The sequence below is a fragment of the Gracilinanus agilis genome, chromosome 4 (assembly GCF_016433145.1).
Source record: "Gracilinanus agilis isolate LMUSP501 chromosome 4, AgileGrace, whole genome shotgun sequence".
In the NCBI taxonomy this organism is placed as follows: domain Eukaryota; kingdom Metazoa; phylum Chordata; class Mammalia; order Didelphimorphia; family Didelphidae; genus Gracilinanus; species Gracilinanus agilis.
The window spans coordinates 458062404-458084190 of record NC_058133.1 but is presented as its reverse complement, the minus strand read 5'-3'; the positions used below and the strand labels follow the sequence as shown (position 1 = coordinate 458084190).

The window sequence follows — 21787 nt, the reverse complement described above, 5'->3', positions numbered from 1 at the left end:
TCAGAGGACTTATTTTACTGCTCCAAGCTCCAAAAAATTGAGCAATGTACATTAAATTACTATATGACTATTAACAAACAAATCCAAAACTTTTAACAGTGAGCTTTCACACAGTAGTACTACTTACTCTTACATACACAGTTCCAGAATAAGAGGCTTATTTTGAGTATCATCTAAGAAATGAATTCAAATCACTTACGTTTCTTAGGTAAGATAGGATGTGATCTGACCATCATGGAAGTTGATAAATGAAATGTAACCATCACTTTTCATTCTTAATGCCTTGATCTAATTTAAATCTTATTCTTTTATTAGTTTTTAATCTCATTCAAAAACTCAAGTGTACATACTTATTATTTTTACATATAAATTCATAAAATTAGCAAGGTCAAAAAGTCATTCATAACTAAAGAAAATAAAAATGGAAAGCTTACTTGAGATTCAATTGGAAAGAAAGATATATTTATCTCCTTACATCTTCTTATTGACTTGGAACTGGAAGACTTAATTTTGTTAAAGAGACTGTCAGGGCAAACTGAAAGATAAAGATTAAAACATGTAAAGCCATGTAATTTTTTTCTACTAGATACTGTTAATCCAATATATTAAATCATTTTGATACCAATAAAAGGTTTTTTATATTCAATTTTTCTTTCACACTCATCTATGAAAAGAATCTGGTCTGAGTATAGTCATAGGGATAAATTCTTGTCAAGATGGTTGTGAAACAACATTCAGTAACTCACCTCCATCATAATGCAGTTATGTCTACCTGAGAAAAAAGTTGCCAGTAGACCCAGCTAAAAAATCTTGGCAAAGACGAGTATAAGATAGCATCTACACTCATGACATACTAGGTAAGGTAATACTGGAGGCATTTCTATATTCAACAATTTTAAATACTTTTCCCAATCCAAGATTGCTGTCATCTTACCTTTTCATCTCCCCTATCTTAACACTTTTTCTACTTATTGAAACTACAGGAATCTTGAAACTGCCTGACTCTACCCTTACAGTTTCTTAGTACCTTTCCATTTACTGAGTATTTAAAGTGTTTAGTAGGAGTGTAAAAGAATTTCAAACTTTGGCACTAAGGACCATATGATATTCTTGAGGCTAAAGATTCCTTAAGTCAGAAGCTTTGAGGTTTGTAAAATAAATTAGTGTCCTACTTTACTAATTTTATAAGTTCAACTTGCAAGGTTACTTAAAAGACACTGGGACCAAAGAGAGCCTAATAATAGCTGGTGCCAAACTATATTACAAAGTAGTAATTATCAAAATAATTTAGTACTGGTAAAAAACAGAAAGCTCATTCAGTAGAACAGATGAGGTATATAATTTAAAGGAAATAGACCTAATACTCTAGGGCTTGATAAACCCAAGCTACTATTGGGATTAAAACTTGCTATTCCACAAAAATTGCTGGGAAAAGGAGAAAGCAATTTGGTAGAAACTAGACTAACTTCTCACAGTATACCAAGGGAAACTTCAAATGAGTAAGTGATTTCAGACACAAAGGGTAAAAACATAAACAAATTAGAGAAGCAAGGAAGAAAGTACTTTTCAAATCTGTGGTAAGGGGAAGTTTATGACTGATAGATAGGAATTTGGGAAGAAGATAATGAAGCAGAGTGGAGACACAGAAGGGAGATGAAATGGAGGAAAACAGGAAGTACAGGGGAAGATCTCAGAGTCCTGGGTTAGAATTCTGAAGTGAGTAACAGTGATCGAGGAAAGGGTTTTGAACTCTGGAGGAGAAAACAGCTCTAAAACTAAGCTCTTTCCTACTATTGATCTTCAACCTGTTCCTGTGAGAAACCTGCCAGTTCCTGATATACATCTTTGATGCCAGACTCTGATATAACATCAATTGACATCTCAAGAGGACATCACCAGCGACAATGATCTATTAGTTGCCTTGGTGAGCTTTGCCAACACCTGGGTGACTAGGTCATGCCTGGCACTGGTTCCTGACTCAATAAAGATCTGCAGCTTTCACTAAAGACTATAATCTATGTGGGCTTAGTTTAGGATAGTCAGATTAGACTTGAATTGAGACAGAGAAGGATTGAGTATAGCCTCAACTCTGTTGAGGATTGAAGCGACTCTTTGCAGAGTCAGTGGTTGAGACAAAGGTAGTAATTATTAATAATAGGGAATCCCTAGCCCATATATCTTACCTTATCCAAATCATTACTTTATAATAAACCCATTACTGTTTTAAGAAGAGTCAGAGTATGTGTCTGCTGGCCTAGGACAGAGAGTAGCCATCTTGTTCTCTAGCCTTGAGAAGATTCATCATCACCCTAGACTGTGTTCAGTCAAATCCCAGTCACCCGTCTCATTACCTTTTTATATGACCCAAAAAAAGGAATAAAAGTGATCCCAGAAGGTAAAATGGATGATTTTAAATACCCAAAATTAAAAAGTTTTTTTTCAAAAAAAAAAATCCAATGCAGCTAAAATGAGACGAGAAACAGATAAGTAAAAACAAAAAAACAAAAAATAAAATCTTTGGGGCAAGTTGCATTAATAAGGATCTCATTTCCAAGATATATAAGAAAGCAATACAAATTTATAAAATAAGATTTCCCATTTGATGAATGATCAAAGAATATGAAAAAGGTAATATTCTTTGGAAGAGATGCAAGCTATTTATGGCCACATAAAAAATGCTCCAATTAAAGAAATTTAAAATTAAAGCAACTCTTGAGGTTCTACCTCACACAATCAGATTAGGAGAATTGCCCTCCCCCCCAAATCACAAATGTTGGAGGGGCTACTGAAAAATAGGCATATTAATATACTGTTGGTTGAGCTAAGAACTGACCTACCCATTCTGGAAAGCAATTTGGAACTATCTCACAAAACCTTCTGAACTATGCATATTAGGTCAATACCCCAAAGAGAAAAGGACTCATAGCTACAAAAATATTTATGTCAGCTCTTTTTGTAATAGCAAAGAACTGGTACCTAAGGGAGTACCCAGCAACTGGAGAATGTCTGAACAAATTATGGTATATGAATAGCATGAAATACTATTGTGCCATAAGAAGTGATAAAAGGGGTGGTTTCAGAGAAACCTGAGAAGACGATGAATCTATACAGAGTGAAATGAGCAGAGACAGGAAACAATTTATACAGTAACAACATTATAAAGCTAATCAACTTTGAAAGATGTTTAAAGAACTCTGATCAAATATAAGGATCAGCAACAATTCCAAAGGACTCATAATGAAACATCTCCTGGCTTAGAGGGAGACTCAAGGTGCAGAATGAGCCACATTTTTTTGGACACAGCCAATGCAGGAATTTGTTTTACTTGACTCTGCATATCTGTTACAAGGATTTAGTTTTTTCTTCTTAATGGAGGGGGAGAAAGGAAGAGAATATGTTGGGAGCTATTAAGAGAAATTAGAATCTCAAGTAGATATTTTCATCTGGACCCCATCAAAAGATCAATACAGACCAGCAAAGCCATGTATTGATCCTTTCTCCCTATCAGGTTCAAGAACTGGAATGGGCTATTTAAGATAAAAATCTGAGATTCCTCTTTTGGTTCCTTTCATAATTCACACATTTCTTTAAAATGCATTATAGTCTTATTGAAAAAGCTTTGAGCTCTAGGCAATCCAGCAGGAGGAGGGCTATCACTGTTCCCCTTTGACCGAGAATGCAACTGCCTGGTACGGCCAAGGTCGAACCCTTGGCAGGGCATTTTGCTCAGAATTAAAGTAAAATAATGAGGCTCAAAAAATTGTTTAATACCATCAAGGCTGAGAACTTCAGGGGCTTTCCAGCCTAACAAGATGTCCCAGGCTTCACCTAATGATAAGACATAGTTGATAGTTTAGCAAAGGTTTTTTTATCTACACCTGGAGGCTTCTAAGGCTTTTGTTTTGACTATAGTAAAAATACTGCTCTCTATAACTGTGGGAAACTTTCTTGGGCTTTTGGGGAAAGGGGATCTTTAATTTCCTTTATAATAAACTGGTGACTCCATTAATCCTCAGAGCATTATGAGCTAACAAGCCATGCTTCCAATCTGTTTCATTCTTTACATCTGACGACCACCCTAGGCCACTCAGATAAGTCTGGTTATAGAGCCACCAATGGACAGGAGAGAGTCCTAGCCACCTGAAACTGGAAAGCACTCTGGCTGGGGGGAAAAAGGATTTGCTCTGCTCAAAAAGTCCCTGTTTGGGTGCCATTTATAGAGATCCTGCTCCACCACAATAGGGTGCAGTATCGAAGGTACGTGGGTTTTGGGCACTTCCACACTATAAGGGGGGGGGGGAATAGCTCCCATCGAAACGTAGGTGGATCACCCCTCCCCCACCCCACCCATCAGAGGCTGTGCTCCAGAGTTAGAGCAAGGAGGGGGCACAAAATCTAGCCCCCAGGCAGCTAGAAGGCACTACCAGGAGCTTGCCCCTGCGAGAAGCAAGACCTGAGATCCCAGGAGGCTGGAAAACTAAGACCCTTGACATGAGAGTGGGGCTGAGAGAGGCAGCAGCAGCGCACAGCATGCTCAGACTCAGGGAAAAATCTCAGGTGGAAGAGCAAGCGTGGGCCAAGTCCCAAGCTCTGGGCAGTTGGATAGGAACATGTGAGCTCAACCCTGAAAACAGCTAGACCAGAGACCCCAAGAGGGTCCCCAAAGGAGCCAAGAGACCCACAAAGTAGCCTCAGGCAAAAAACTGCTCCCTAACTCCATACAAAGAGAAGCAGATTGCCTTATTCAGACTTCTGGCAGATAAAACATAATGATGCTAACCAAGGCCAATCAAGAAATAAACAAAAAGACCAAGAAAAAAGCTCAAACACTTGATAACTTCTGCACAGAAAAAAACCAGAAAACAGAGGAGGACAAACAATTAAAGACATCTGAACCTTCCCCAAAAAATGAAAATGGGTCACAAGATCTTGAAGAGTTCAAATCTGAGATTATGAGAAAGATGGAAGAGATCTGGTAAGAAAATAACAGTTTAAAAGGCAGAATTTCACAATTGGAAAGGGAGGCTCAGAAATCAAATGAATTGATAAGCAAACTGAAGACCAGAAATGACCAGCTGGAAGCCTTGAATAACCAGATAGACCAGATTGAAAAGGAAAACCAGTCTCTAAAGGCTAAAATTGGGCAATTAGAAGCCAATAATCTCTCAAGACAGCAAGAACAAATAAAGCAAAGTCAAAAGACTGATAAAATAGAAGGAAGCATGAAATACCTCTCTGAGAAATTGACAAATCAAGAAAACAGGTCTAGAAGAGACAATCTGAGAATCATTGGTCTTCCTGAAAAAGCAGAAATTAATAGAAATTTGGACTCCATACTAAAAGAAATTATTCAGCAAAACTGCGTTGAAGTTCTACAACAAGAGGGCAATATAGACATGGAAAGGATCCATAGATCACCCTCTACACTAGACCCTGAAAAGACAACGCCCAGGAATATAATAGCCAAATTCAAGAGCTTCCAAGTAAAAGAAAAAAATATTACAAGAAGCCAGAAAGAGACAATTCAGATATCAGGGGGGCACCAATCAGGATCACACAGGACCTGGAAGCCTCCACACTAAAAGACTGCAAGGCTTGGAATATGATATTCAGAAAGGCAAGAGAACTGGTTCTACAACCAAGGATCACCTACCTATCAAAACTGACTATATACTTCCAGGGGAAAGTATGGGCATTCAACAAGATAAAAGATTTCCAAGTATTTGCACAGAAAAGACCAGGACTAAACAGAAAGTCTGATATCCAACCACAAAACCCAAGAGAAACATGAAAACGTAAATAAAAAACAAGAGGGAAAAGAAACAAAATTCTTATTCTTAAATTTACCCCTTTAAGGACCTTAATAAGATCAAATTATTTGTATTCCTATATGGAGAAATGTTATGTGTAATTTTTAAAAACTATATTCACTATTATTCATAGGGAGAGGTTGGAGCACTAAATAGTCTAAGATGAGTCGGGGCGGGGGGATAAAAGAGGGAGGGTGAATAGTAGATGGCATTAAGAGAAACTTGAATGAATAAGAAAAATAGGATATTCTATACCACACAAAGAGAGCATGGGAAGGGGAGGTAATCAATATTATTATAAAAAGGAGAGGAAGAGAGCATTAAGAGGTAATATTTAAACCTTACTCTCAGCAGAATTAACCCCGAGAGGGAAGAGTAGCTATACCCATTGGGATATAGACTTCTATCTAACCCTACTGAGAAAGTCAGAAGGGATCAACCAAGGAGAGCAGGGGAGTGGGGATGTCAAAAAAAGGAGGGGGAGAGAGGAGGGAGGGAATTCAACAGGCCTTAAAAAAATAAAAAGAGGGGAATAAGGGAGGAGGTGGAAAGGGAAGTAAATTAAGGGAGGGGACAAGGGTTACTGGTTTAAAACAAATCACTGGTTTAAAAGGAAATAGCCTAAGAAGAAGGGGTAGAACTAGGAGAGGAAACCAAAATGTTGGGGAATACACAATTGATAATTATAACTCTGAATGGAAATGGGATGAACTCGTCCATAAAACAGAAGCAAATAGCAGAGTGGATTAGAAACCAAAAGCCTACCATATGTTGTCTACAAGAAACACATTATGAGGCAGGTGGACATACACAGGTTTAAGGTGAAGGGCTAGAGAAAAATCTTTTGGGCTTCAAATGAGAAAAAGAAGGCAGGAGTGGTGATCATGATCTCTGACAGAGAGAAAGTAAAAATAGATTTGGTTAAAAGAGATAGGGAAGGTAATTACATCCTGATAAAAGGCAGTTTAGACAATGAGGAAATAACAGTGCTCAACATGTATGCACCAAATAGTATAGCATCCAAATTCATAAAGGAGAAACTGGCAGAGCTCAAGAAGGAAATAGATAGTAAAACCATACTAGTGGGAAATCTAAATATTCCTCTTTCAGATTTAAGTAAATCAAAGCAAAAAATAAATAAGAGATAAGAGAGGTAAATGAAATCCTAGAAAAATTAGATTTAATAGATATGTGGAGAAAAATAAATAGGAACAAAAAAGAATACACCTTCTTTTCAGCTGCACATGGTATGTTCACAAAGACTGACCATTTACTAGGGCATAGAAACATTGCAAACAAATGCAAAAGACCAGAAATAATAAGTGTAACCTTCTCAGATCATAATGCAATAAAAATAATAATTAGTAAGGGCACATAGACAGGCAAATCAAAAACTAATTGGAAATTAAATAATATGATTCTCCAAAACCAGTTAGTTAAAGAAGAAATCATAGAAACAATCAATTTCATTGAAGAGAATGACAATGATGAAACATCCTACCAAACTCTGTGGGATGCAGTTAAGGCAGTACTCAGGGGGAAATTTATATCCTTGAATGCATATATTAACAAATTAGAGAAGGCAAAGATCAATGAACAGGGCATGCAAATTAAAAAACTAGAAAGGGAACAAATTAAAAATCCCCAGCTAAACACCAAATTGGAGATTACAAAAATTAAAGGAGAAATCAATAAAATTGAAAGTAAAAGAACAATTAAATTAATAAATAAGACTAGAAGCTGGTACTTTGAAAAAAAGAGATAAAATAGACAAAGTATTGATCAATCTAATTAAAAAAAGGAAAGAAGAAAACCAAATCATCAGTATTAAAGATGAAAAGGGAGACCTCACCTCTAATGAAGAGGAAATCAAGGCAATCATTAAAAACTATTTTGCGCGACTATATGGCAATAAATATAGCAATCTAGGTGAGATGGATGAATATTTACAAAAATATAAATTGCCTAGATTAACAGTAGAAGAAATAGAATACTTAAATAATCCCATATCAGAAAAAGAAATTGAACAAGCCATCAAAGAACTCCCTAAGAAAAAGTCCTCAGGACCAGATGGATTCACAAGTGAATTCTATCAGTCCTTTAAAGAACAACTAATTCTAATACTATACAAACTATTTGACATAATAAGTAAAGAAAGAGTTCTACCAAACTCCTTTTATGATACAAATATGGTACTGATCCCAAAGCCAGGTAGATCAAAAACAGTGAAAGAAAACTACAGACCAACAAAAATCACATGATTATCTCAACAGATGCTGAAAAAGCCTTTGACAAAATACAATATCCATTCCTATTGAAAACAATAGAAAATAGAGGAATAGAAGGACCTTTCCTAAAAGTAATAAACAGTACATATCTAAAACCATCAACAAGCATCATATGCAATGGGGATAAATTAGAAGCCTTCCCAATAAAATCAGGCTTCATGAAACAAGGATGTCCACCATCGCTCTATTATTTAACATTGTACTAGAAATACTGGCAGTATCAATTAGAGAAGAAAAAGAAATTGAAGGTATTAAAATAGGCAATGAGGAGACTAAGCTATCACTCTTTGCGGATAATATTATGATCTACTTAAAAAATCCTAGAGAATCAACTAAGAAGCTTGTAGAAATAATCAACAACTTTATCAAAGTGGCAGGATAGAAAATAAATGCACATACATCATGAGCATTTCTATATATCTCCAACACATTACAACAGCAAGAGATAGAAAGAGAAACACCATTTAAAATCACACTAGACAATATAAAATACTTAGGAATCTATCTACCAAAACAAACACAGGAATTATACGAACACAACTACAAAACACTTTCCAAACAATTAAAACTAGATCTAAACAACTGGAAAAACATTGATTGCTCATGGATAGGATGAGCTAACATAATAAAAATGACCATTCTACCCAAATTAATTTACCTTAGTGCCATACCTATCAAACTACCAAAAAGCTTTTTTACTGAATTAGAAAAAACTATAACAAAGTTCATTTGGAAGAACAAAAGATCAAGAATATCAAGGGAAATAATGAAAAGAAACATGAAGGAAGGTGGCCTAGCAGTAACAGATATTAAACTATACTATAAAGCCGTGGTCATCAAAATGATATGGTACTGGCTAAGAGACAGAAGGGAGGATCGGTAGAATAGACTTGGGGTAAGTGATGTCAGCAAGAAGGTGTATGATAAACCCAAAGAGCCCAACTTTTGGGACAAAAATCTACTATTTGACAAAAACTGTTGGGAAAATTGGAAAACAATATGGGAGAGATTAGGATTAGATGAACATCTCACACCCTACACCAAGATAAATTCAGAATGGATGAATGATTTAAATATAAAGAAGGAAACTATAAGAAAATTAGGTGAACATAGAATAGTATACCTCTCAGATTTTATTTTATTTTTAAACCCTTAACTTCTGTGTATTGGTTCCTTGGTGAAAGAGTGGTAAGGGTGGGCAATGGGGGTCAAGTGACTTGCCCAGGGTCACACAGCTGGGAAGTGTCTGAGGCCGGATTTGAACCTAGGACTTCCCGTCTCTAGGCCTGACTCTCAATCCACTGAGCTACCCAGCTGCCCCCTACCTCTCAGATTTTAAAAGGGAAAGGAAGATTTTAAAACCCAAGCAAGAGTTAGAAAAAAATTACAAAATGTAAAATAAATAATTTTGATTATATTAAATTAAAAAGGTTTTGTACAAACAAAAACAATGCAACCAAAATCAGAAGGGAAACAACAAACTGGGAAAAAATATTTATAACAAAAACTCTGATAGAGGTCTAATTACTCAAATATACAAGGAGCTAAAACAATTGTATAAAAAAATCAAGCCATTCTCCAATTGATAAATGGGCAAGGGACATGAATAGGCAATTTTCAGATAAAGAAATTAAAACTATCAATAAGCACATGAGAAAGTGTTCTCTAATAATTAGAGAAATGCAAATCAAAACAACTCTGAGGTATCACCTCACACCTAGCAGATTGGCTAAAATGATAGCAGGGGAGAGTAATGAATGTTGGAGGGGATGTGGCAAAATTGGGACATTAATGCATTTCTGGTGGAGTTGTAAACTGATCCAACCATTCTGGATGGCAATTTGGAATTATGCCCAAAGAGCAATAAAAGACTACCTGCCCTTCGATCCAGCCATAGCATTGCTGGGTTTGTACCCCAAAGAGATCATAGATAAATAGACTTGTATGAAAATATTTATAGCTGTGCTCTTTGTGGTGGCAAAAAACTGGAAAACAAGGGTATGCCCTTCTATTGGGGAATGGCTGAACAAATTGTGGTATATGCTGGTGATGGAATACTATTGTGCTCAAAGTAATAATAAACTGTAGGAATTCCATGTGAACTGGAAAGACCTCCAGGTACTGATGCAGAGCGAAAGGAGCAGAGCCAGAAGAACATTGTACACAGAGACTGATACACTGTGGTAAAATCGAATGTAATGGACTTCTGTACTGGCAGCAATGCAATGACCCAGGACAATTCTGAGGGATTTATGGTAAAGAACGCTACCCACATTCAGAGGAAGAACTGCAGGAGAGGAAACACAGAAAAAAAAAAACCGCTTGAACACATGGGTTGATGCGGGAATGGTTGGGGATGTAGACCCGAAAGGACCACACCAATGCAACTATCAATAATATGTAAATAAGTCTTGATTGATCACACATGTTAAAACCAGTGGAAATGCGCATTTGATATGGGGGGGGGGGTGAAGGGGAAAATAAAAACGAGAATCATGTAACCATGGAAAATGCTTCTAAATAAATAAATGAATGAATAAATAAATAAACAAGCAAATAAATAAAATATAAATTCTTGATGGTTACATTTTTTTTTAAACCCTTGAACTTCGGTGTATTGTCTCATAGGTGGAAGATTGGTAAGGGTGGGCAATGGGGGTCAAGTGACTTGCCCAGGGTCACACAGCTGGGAAGTGGCTGAGGCCGGGTTTGAACCTAGGACCTCCTGTCTCTAGGCCTGACTCTCACTCCACTGAGCTACCCAGCTGCCCCCGATGGTTACATTTTTAAAGCCCTTCTCAATCAAGAACTTGCCTACGTTTCCAAACATATGTAACTGTTCTTTCTTACCCATCCCACATATATGCATTCATACTATGTTCCACTCAAACTAGATAATTGTTTCTGCAAAGAATTTGATAAACTAGTCCAAACTATCAATATATACCTTAACATTCAATTATTTTACTAAAAAGGACATGAGTAAGTATATATACACACATACAAACATACACACACACACACACACACACACACACACATATATATGTTATATAAATAAAATTAAAAATAAAGGCATGAGGAAGCAAAAATGTGATGGTAAATATGATTTAGGATAGGAAATGAAAGAGGTCAAAGTATGTATGAATATGTCCTAATTGGGTTTTTTTTTTTGAAGTCAAAAGGCATTAGACATAGTAAGCACTATACCACACAAGAGAAACTGACTATATGTGAAACTTTAAGAGAGGATTGTTGACTGATGTCTGAGTCACTTCTGGATCAGCTATGTAGAGTCCAAAAACATCAAAATAAACACCAAGGTAAAAAAGAAAGGATAAAGATGACACAAAGATATAATGTGCACAAATAACAGTGGTCATCTGGCTGTTTAAAATAAGCTAGTACTGTAAAATATAAAAAATAGATAAAGAAAAAAATAGCATTAGGCCAAATCACCTCAAAAAGCATTAAAAGATGGAACTGGAAGGACAGATGAAAATGAAATAGATATGTCAATATTTCTATCATAAATTGTTTTTTTCATTGATGACACTAAAATCATCACAAATGGATTTTTTAAAAATTTCAATATAGGAAGCAAAAGGACATCAATAAATACTGCCTTAGCTCCTCCCAGGAGAAAATTGATTTTTCGCCATACTTCTCCTGTACTGGGTATAACCCTCTCCATCTCTCCCTACCTCCAGTACTCTAAGCCAAGAGGAAGAATGAAGGAATCAATGAAAGAAAAAGTATTTATTAAATGCTTACTATATGCCAGACACTGCGTTAAGTCCTAGAGATATAAACAAACGAACCAATCACTGTCCTTAAGGAACTTATATTTTAATGGGGTAAGTTAAACATATATAGAGGAATTACAGCTGGAAGGTGAGTAGAGGAGGGGCTTACTGAGGAAATGCTGGTGAGATACAGAGGAAGACTGTATGCTGGTCTGGTCTCTGAGCTGGATATGGTAAAAGTTTGCCTCTAAAAAACTAGAGGCATGGGGGAAGCAGTTCAAGTTATTTCCAGTACTTAACAAAGTGTGGTTTTTTAACTTAAAACTCACTTCCATTTTAGAATCAATCCTGTGTTTTGGTTCAAAGGTAGAAGAGTGGAGTGGATGTAGGTAGGGGGCAGCTAGGTGGCACAATGGCCTGAGAGCCTGGCCTAGAGATGGGAGGTCCTGGGTCCAAATCTGGGCTCAGATACTTCCTAGTTACCTTATTTCTATAAAATCTTTATGAGGATGATAGACAACAACCATATCCTTGATGAATGAATTAAAAGGAAAGAGACTTCTACAAACTATTATTTTATAGAAGACTATGTCTTCATAATCACACAAGTGACTAAAAAGTTCAGAGAATATTCCTTCCTGTATTTATCACAGAAAAGCATTTGTTTCAATAGAGCCAATGAAAGCCTTAAAGACTGGCTCTCCTCTATATATTATAAAATCATATAAGGGTCCCTGAAAAATGCATCAAAGAGATAATCTATTTAGTACCTCTCTGATTATCAACATTAAGTGAGGCATAAAATGGAGATATATGCTTGTTAAAAATTTTTTGCTACTGTCATGGAGGAGTCTCTGCACAGTCTAAAAGTATGGTTCAGGGGGCAGCTGGGTAGCTCAGTGGAGTGAGAGTCAGGCCTAGAGACAGGAGGTCCTAGGTTCAAACCCGGCCTCAGCCACTTCCCAGCTGTGTGACCCTGGGCAAGTCACTTGACCCCCATTGCCCACCCTTACCACTCTTCCATCTATGAGCCAAAACCAAGAAGTTAAGGGCTTAATAAATAAATAAATAAATAAATAAAGTAAAAGCATGGTTCAGCAAAGGAATAATGGATATAGACACAGATAGACTGATTTCAAATCCCAGCTTTGCCATTGAGGCATGCCATTTTAACATCTCTGGTTCTTTGTTTTCTCATCTACAAAATGAGGAGGTTTGTGTCTCTTCCAGCTAAAGTTCCCATAACCATATGAAGAGGTATTTCCTATAGTAAATAAGATCTTCTATGAGTTCCTATTTTCTGGTTACATTGTACTGCTTCAGCACTCTATTGTTATTTAGTGATTTATATGAGTATAAATCATTAAATGAATTGTGTGAATAAAACTAATTAAATTATTTGTATGAGTACAATTTTACAATAAGTTGTATGAGTAGTCTAACAGAGTTCAGACTAACAATATCAATAGGAATAATCAACTGAATGGTACTTATTGTCCAGACTATGATATACAGCTGGCTAGCCCAGTGAGTTGGTTCAACAGTACATATATCTTGGACAGACACTATAGATGGATAATGAACTAGGCCCCACCTTGACTAGGAGCAAGAGAATGAGCCAGATAGTATTTGGGAATTGCTAAGCTTGATTTCCAAATTGTTACCTAAAAGAAAAAGACATCTTTTTAATATTTTTTTTCTGTTGATCTTATATAGCTACAAATCATGAGCCCACCATAATTTCTGAAAGAATAAAGATTGAAAATGACCCAAAGAGCAACAGAGATATATGGTAGGTGTAAATGAGATGCAGTACATAACCAGTGATGACCTGCATACCATCAGTGGAATAAAAGATAATATATCATGAGAAAAAGAAATGAGATGGTCATGTGGCAAGATTAAGGGTTAAGAGACAATCTGCTGGGGGCAGCTGGGTAACTCAGTGGATTGAGAGCCAGGCCTAAAGATGGGAGGTCCTAGGTTCAAATCTGACCTCAGACACTTCCCAGCTGTGTGACCCTGGGCAAGTCCCTTGACCCCCATTGCCTACCCTTACCACTCTTTTGCCTTGGAGCCAATTCACAGTATTGACTCCAAGACAGAAGGTAAGGGTTAAAAAAAAAAAAAAAAAAAAAAAAAAGAGAGAGAGACACAATCTGCTGTCATGACACCTACATAATGCTAAGAGACCCAGGTTTTCAACATATTGAATGGACACTTTATAGAAAGGCATGGATAAAAAATTACAAAGAAAAAGACAGCATGAATGGATTATCATCTGTACCACCTGAAATAGTGCTCACATCAATGAGAGCAAGATCCACTGAAGTTACGAAAGCAGTCCTGTCAAACCAATGTCTACTTCTCTAGTTCATTTGCTAGATTTTTTTTCATTTTAATATTGGATCAGAAAGGATACTCGTATTTATAGATTCCTATTGCTGGTTATAATCAACAAATACTAAGTGTAAAATTTTAAATGTATACATAGAAGATTAAATACAACTATCATTATAACACATTAAAACATTATCTCCAAAAAACTTTACTTACAGTCAGTGAAGTATACATATGCTGCTTTGTACTTGCCCTCTGATTTACTTGAGAAGTCACGTAAAAAACAATCTACAGACTTAAAAAAAAAAAAAGCTTGATTAGAAGTTCATTAAATACTAAAGAAATTTATTCTAATTTAATCCCCCGAAAATGTTTTTCCATTATAGAACCACTGAATGTACATGTAGTAAAATAGAAATTTTGCAGTTTATATGGCTTTAGATGAAGCAACACTACAATATAGAGAAACAATTGATTTATACTTCTCATTTAAAATCAGAATTTCAGGAAAACAGTACACCCAAAGCATGAAATATAGTAGAATAAAAAAGTGGAAAATGACACAAAAATTCATGAAATGATCATTGAGCTTGTACCAGTCAGAAATAGAAATACTACTAGGCAGATGGACAATAGCACTTTCAGTGAATAATTCTATAGTTATTCTCAGGGAATATGAAGTTCGTCAAAAAATATTTTTCATTTATATAGTAATAATGACAATAGTTTTCTGTGTCATAAATACTGAAAAGATAAAACAAATCAAATTTCCAGAAACAAAAATCACTAATGTGAAGTCACTTATGTGAATCACTAAGGCATCATCTTAACCTGAAAGATTTGGCGGGGAGGGGAATCCATGGATTTGAATAGGAAAAAAAAATATTTCAATATATTGGTTTTCTTTGTATTTTATTTCATGGATTTAAAAACATTATATGAAAAGAGGTCCAGAGGCTTCTCCACTCTGCCAAAGAGATCCATGACATAAAAGTTAGATAAATTTAGGTCACAGTTACTTAGCAGAAGTAGCAGGAAGCAAATACCATTGACAACTAAAGATGTTAAATTTCCATGTTACTGCAATAGGATATGGGGAGCAACAGATATGCATATCAGATGGTAGAAAGAATCCTCTAGAAAAATAAGCAAATAAGGAATCAGAAAAATGAATGTTTTATGCTTCAAGATTAAGAAACCAAAGATGTTAGTGATTAGAAAAATAGGCAAACCAAAAAGGTAAACTAAAGATAAAATTGTTGCTTTGCTTACTTTCAAAGACTGAAGGGTCATGGCGCCCTCTCAAAAAAGAAAAAGACAGACAAGTAAATAAAGATATTAATTTACTAGGTAAGTCAAAGTATGAAAAAGCAATGAAAAAGCAATATTACATTAAGCATCAGCAGAAAAACTGAACAGAGTGTGGCAATAGGGGGAACATAGCTAAACCATACTATTCTAGATAAATAAAACCTGTTAAAAATATTTGCAGATTGCAAGAATTGAATTATACATTAATATTTTAGATGAAACTTATTTTGTTTATTTAAATGTTTAATTTTTTAAAATTTTAATACCAAATTTCCACATGAGTTTTCTGAAGTTACATAATCCATTTCTTCCTTACCCCTTCCCAGAGCTGGCAAGCAGTTCAATCTGAGGTATACATATATTATCATGTAAAACAGGTTTCCATATTATTCTATTTTGTAAATGAATAATCTTCTAGAACCAAAACCCTAAAACATATACCCAAATAAACAGGGGATAATTCATCTGCTTCCATCTGCATTCTTATTCCAACAGTTCTTTCTCTGGAACTAAATAGCATTCTTTTTCTTAAGTCCCTCACAATTGTTTTGGATCATTGTATTGCTGATAGTACCAAAGTCTATTACAGCTGATCATTCCACAATATTGCTGTTACTGTGTACAATGTTGTCCTGGTTCTGCTTCTTTCACTCTGCATCAGTTCATGTAGGTCTTTCCAGCTCTTTCTGAAATCATCCTGTTTATGATACCTTATAGCACAATAGTATTCCATCACTGTCATATATCACAATTTGTTCAGCCATTCTCCAATTGAGGGACACCCCTTTAGTTTCCAATTCTTTGCTCCCACAAAGAGAGCAGCTACAGATATTTTTGTATGAACAGGTCCTTTCCCATTTTTAAAAAATCTCTTTCAGACACAGATCTAGTAGTGGTATTGCTGTATCAAAGGGTATACATTCTTTTATAGCCCTTTGGATATAATTCCAAATTGCCCTCCAGAATGGTTGGATCAGTTCACAACTTCACTAACAATTCATTAGTGTCTCAATTTTGTCACATCCCCTCCAACATTTATCATTTTCCTTTACTGTCATATTGGCCAATATGATAGGTGTGAGGTATAGTTTAATATTTAAATATTAACATTATTCTCAAATGATATATAAGCAATTCTGAGTTGATAAAAATATTAATTTAGGATTATAGATTATAGGGTTTTAAGATTTAGAATTAAGAGACCTACAGAGAACATTTAGTTCAGCTCTCTCAACTTACAGATAAGAAAAACTGAGGTTCAGAGAGGTTAAACGAGTTTTCTTGGGTTATGTAGCCAAGTGTCAATGGTAGGATTAAAAAAATTTCTTCCTGACACCAATCATTAAACCTCTGCTTCTCTATAGAGTACTGTCAAATTCTGTCATCCACCTAATGAAGGTCTGTGTGCATGTATGTGCATATATACATATACTCATACATATATATGTACTCATACATACATATGCATAGATACAAATATGCAATGAGATAAATGACTAATAAAATATGTTGCTAGAAGGCTATAATATTTCAAGAGTTTTCCCTTGTACCTAGGACAGTTTTTTACTGCATCATTTACACTTAAATCAATACTTATTCATAAAGTTATTTTAATGAAATTTCATCAATACAGGAAACTATCTGTGAGGAACTTTATCAACACCTGCTTTGCAACTGACAGTCTTAGTGACCTGCCACAAACACTGGAGATTAAGTGACTTACTTGCCCAGGGTCACACAGGTGTTGAACCCAGGTCCTTTCTCAGCTCTTCACTCTAAGCCAACCAGTTGTCATTATACCAGGTGTGATAGATATTAACATCTACTCAGAGACACTGGAGAATGTCCTAGAGCAGTGATGGGCAAACTACGGCCTGCAGGCCAGATGCAGCCCCCTGAAATGTTCTATCTGGCCTGGCATGACATTACTCCTAATCTGATGAATACAATGAGTAGGATACAATACAATGAAACTTCAAAAGAGTTGCCTTAGAAATAGACTGACAGAGGAGCATTTCCTTTCCTTTGGCCCCCTCTTTAAAAATTTTGCCCTGCTTCATTCTTCTCCCAGCTTGGCTTCTAATTCATTGAATTTAGCCACCATGACTCAGCTCAGGACTTACTAACTTCTCACTTCAGAAGAAATCTCTGGAAATTTATGCCAGAGCCTCCTTGCGGCTGGGAATCTCCACTCTTGGGGACAGATCAGGACCATCATGCTTCATATGCCTCCCAGTTGTGCTTTTGACTCTCCAAACTTTGCCATCACTCTCTTTTCAGCTCCCCTTTGCTTTTCTTCCTCCATTAGATATAAGATCTTTGAGGGGAGAAACTGTTTTTTTTCCTGCATTTGCTTCCAAAGCTCAGCAAAGTGCCTGGCTCATATCTAAGAAAAATGAGCATAACTGGATGTGCTCATTGCTAGCTAGAACCTAGTTGCAACCTAGAGATTTATTTAAATATCCTTAAGAGTTCTTAGTATCTCATTGAATACTTAATTTTTGTTGAATGTTTCTTCTCAATCTTTGCTCACTTTAATAATGCTGCCACATTTCAAAATATAGTCTCCATTTTCAATCCTTGCTTTATATTCTGTATGTATCTTTAAATAAATCTAAATCCAGTCTGTTTAGACAATTCCCCTTTCTTTTATCATCAGAACTGTTTCTCTCTGTTTTCAAATTTTCACTCTTAAAATGTCTAGATCCGTCAAAATCTGCTCTAAAAATTAATCAATTAATCAACAAGTATCTATTAAGTCAATCTATCAAAATCTACTAAAATCAACTAATCAACAAGCATCTATTAAGTGCTTACTATGTGCCAAGTGGTGCTAGGGATACAAATACAAAAAGCTCTTAATCCATGATTCGGCTCCCAATATTCAGTGGTCTTTATTTTTCTGTGTAATATTCTTTTACTCTTCAGCCTCCCGACACATGTTGAATCCTCTTTTGCTCCTTCAAGAACTACTTTAAAATTTTTTTATCTTCTTTTTCTTCTTCCATTTTTAAGGGACATTTCTCCTCTCTGACAAAATGAAGAGGTGTTCCTTGACTTCCTATTCCTTCTCTTTTATGAGGGAGTCTCACTTAGACTTTAAGCATATCCTGCAGTAATCTAGCCATGACAGAATGGACAAACACTGCACACTTATTTAGATCATGGCAAAATACTCCCTGTTCTATTTTGCTGGAAGTGAAATTCTCAGGCCTCTCTTTTTCTTGTTCTCTCTGTTCTGATGAGAATTATAAACAGAATAATACAATGGAAAGAGTAATTGATTTGAAGTCAAAGAACATGGATTTAAATCCTATATCTGTTACTCACAAATTTTGTGACCTCAGTGACCAAGTCACTTAGCTCTTTGAGCCTGTTGCTCATTTTACAAATAACATGATTCAGTTAGATGATCTCTAAGATCCATTACCTCTACGTCTTTGATCCTATAAAGCTGAGAAAAAAATGTACAAAAGTTAATTTCTGAAAAATTCAAAACACTAACCTTTGATGTTGGGGTGATAAAATAAAGTGCTTTCATTTGTCTGACAGGCTCTCGATTCTTATAAATATTTTCCACAACTAGTAAAAAAAACAGAAATTTTCTATATATACATATTTGCATACTCAAAATCCTAAAAAATAAGTCTTACTGTGCTTACCTTATAATAAAATTAGCATTTAGGATATAGTATCCCCACCACTTATATATATCCCTTCAAAATGGATAAAGCCATTTGATAAATGAGACTAGAGGTCTTGAAAATGTACTCTGTGCATAACCAATGAACCATTAGCAGCATTGTTCACTCAACAGCCTTTGGATGAGGCTGTCTCTTCATTAAGAAGTATAATCAAGCAGCAGTAATTTTGTAACAAGGCAATAGCTCTACAGCTTAAAACTGCTTAGCATTTGCTGAATACAACCAGCTGAATACTAAGATATCATGGCAAAATGGGGAGTTGGAAACATGGGAAAAAAAGTATAAGATAAATGGGAAAAACAGTATATCAAAAGATAAAACTTTAAACAACAAAAAAAAGTTCCTAAGTGATAACATTTGGCAATGCTGTCTGACTAATGATTATGTGTGTCTGAGTATCATTTCTCAAAACCTTTCTTTATAAGTCATTAAACAGTTTAACACTTTAAAAATATTTTTAAATTATATTTTAATATTATTTTCAGGCAACTTTTATGAAAACTTTCCTAGAATTCAGGCAATAAATGTTTTCACTAGTCATTCCACAACTCTGCAATTAAATGATGCCAACTAACGTAAAAAGTGTAAAATACTCAAAAAGAAATTATATGAGTAACCATTTCTTTTTAAAACCACAACTTTTAGCTTAAAAGTTTCTGCTTTCAAATCAATATTGAAAAAGTCTATACTGTAAATATGAATACCACTCCTTAGGAATATGTTATTGGCAAAAAGCCTGGAAACTCTAGCCATAATTAAACACTTAATATGACTGGCAAGCAAGAAAAGCTATTGTTTGACTTCTCTTTTAAATATGGATATCCGTTTCCTGCCCCCTCCCCCACACCAAATCTTATAGATAAGCAAAATACTGAAGCAAACTGTCATTTATCTCAAGACCAACCTCTTAAAGTAACAATGTGAACAAGTTATCTTAATAGATGAAGAGATAAGGTTTTCAAATTACAAAAATAATTTAATTTGTTATTTTCCCCCAATTATTCAGTTTCAAGAACAGATTGAAGTTCAGGATTTATTTATTCTGGAGTGCCAATTAGATGTCATTATTTCAGTTTCATTACTGCGTGAAGTGTTTTGATTTCTGCCTTTATGCTACACTCTTCTATGTGGGAAATAGTTTAGAAACCTATTGTGAAATGCAGTGATATTAGAAAACACTCATAGAAATACCTGAAAAATATCTTACTTAGCTTGTTAATGATAAAGTATGCATTTTCTTTTTCTTCCTTTCTTTCTTCCTTTCTAAAGCCCTTACCTTCTGTCTTAGAATTGATAACAAATATCAGTTCAAAGACAGAAGGGCTGTAAGGACAAGGCTTGCCCATGTCACAGCTAAGAAGTGTCTAAAGCTAGATCTGAACTCAGGTCCTCCTGATTACAGACCTGGCTCTCTATCCATTGAGACACGTAGTTGCCCTAGAATTTTCCATTTACTATGTAAAATGGGTGTTTGATTTGTTATGTAATATAAATGAAAAAAATTATGATTCTTTAATATGTAACAATATAAGGAATAAACAATTTTCTAAGGAAAGTCATGACCCTCTTTAAAAATTCTGATAAATGGCTGGAATAATAGAATAAAGAATAGATAGAGCAAACGTTATTATCCCTGTTTTACATGGCAGTAAACAGGCTCAGAGAAGATAAAATGACTTGTTAAGGTTCACATGGCCATTAAATGACAGCTAGGATTAAAATTAAGGTCTTTTGAATTTTAGTCTTCTGCTCTGAAGTTTCACAGAAAGTTATGAGTGAAAATGTTAGTTTAATAATTTAACTTATAAATAAGGAACTAATATTGGAACTTTTTAATAAAAAAGAAACTAATTGCTATTATCAGGACTGCATATTAAGGAAATTTTGAGTTAATATTATCATATTAAATACTGAGGTGCAAAGGAAATTTACCCTCTCCTCTTTCAGGGTTCCCACAAGTGACATCATTTCCTGTCAACTATCTACATACTTGGTGTGAGCCTAAACTTGACCCAGAGGCGAGGATTATATAAAGGAAATTCATTGAGTGGATTGGGTCAAAGATGATAGAATGATAGTTGGAAAAAAGCAGCAATAGAGTCAAGAGGTGGCCCAAATGGTGGCCACAGAATAGCAAGCTAAATGGAGTGGTAAGGAAAATAACCTATATATCTCTCTCCTATTTTTCCAACCTTTTGCCTTACTACTTTTGATTTAATAAAATTATTCATTTATGGCCAGTCTCAATTTTCCATCTTACACTGATTAGCCTCTATTACAATATCATGTATCTGAGGCTTTACTATCTAGAAATGACAGAATACTTAAACACACAATAAGAGCTCCATGACAAAAGTATTATAGAATTACAATTATTTCACCAAAATAAGAGACAATTTGAAGAGAACTAAATAATCTTACATGCGAAATGATAAAGTATAAGATGATTCTAAAGTATCTAATTTTTATGTTCACCAAGAACAAGAGGTAAAAAGTTTAAACAAAAACAGGAAAAGGGATCTGAGTTATGGACTGACTACTTAACAGTGAGGGTTATTAGATAGTCTAATATTTTTCAGAAAAGATTA

The 21787-nt window shown here is 35.2% G+C and overlaps 1 protein-coding gene across 1 annotated transcript in view; it reads right to left on the bottom strand.

Moving 5' to 3' along the window:
• Positions 1–21787, bottom strand: part of STXBP3 (syntaxin binding protein 3) — a 73161-nt gene that overhangs the window by 41933 nt on the left and 9441 nt on the right. Inside the window, exons 4-6 of the mRNA XM_044672233.1 lie at positions 19001–19077; positions 14401–14479; positions 435–535 (exon numbers count right to left, since the gene is read on the bottom strand). Of these exons, the coding sequence (XP_044528168.1) occupies positions 435–535; positions 14401–14479; positions 19001–19077 (257 nt within the window). The remainder of the gene's footprint in view (positions 1–434; positions 536–14400; positions 14480–19000; positions 19078–21787) is intronic.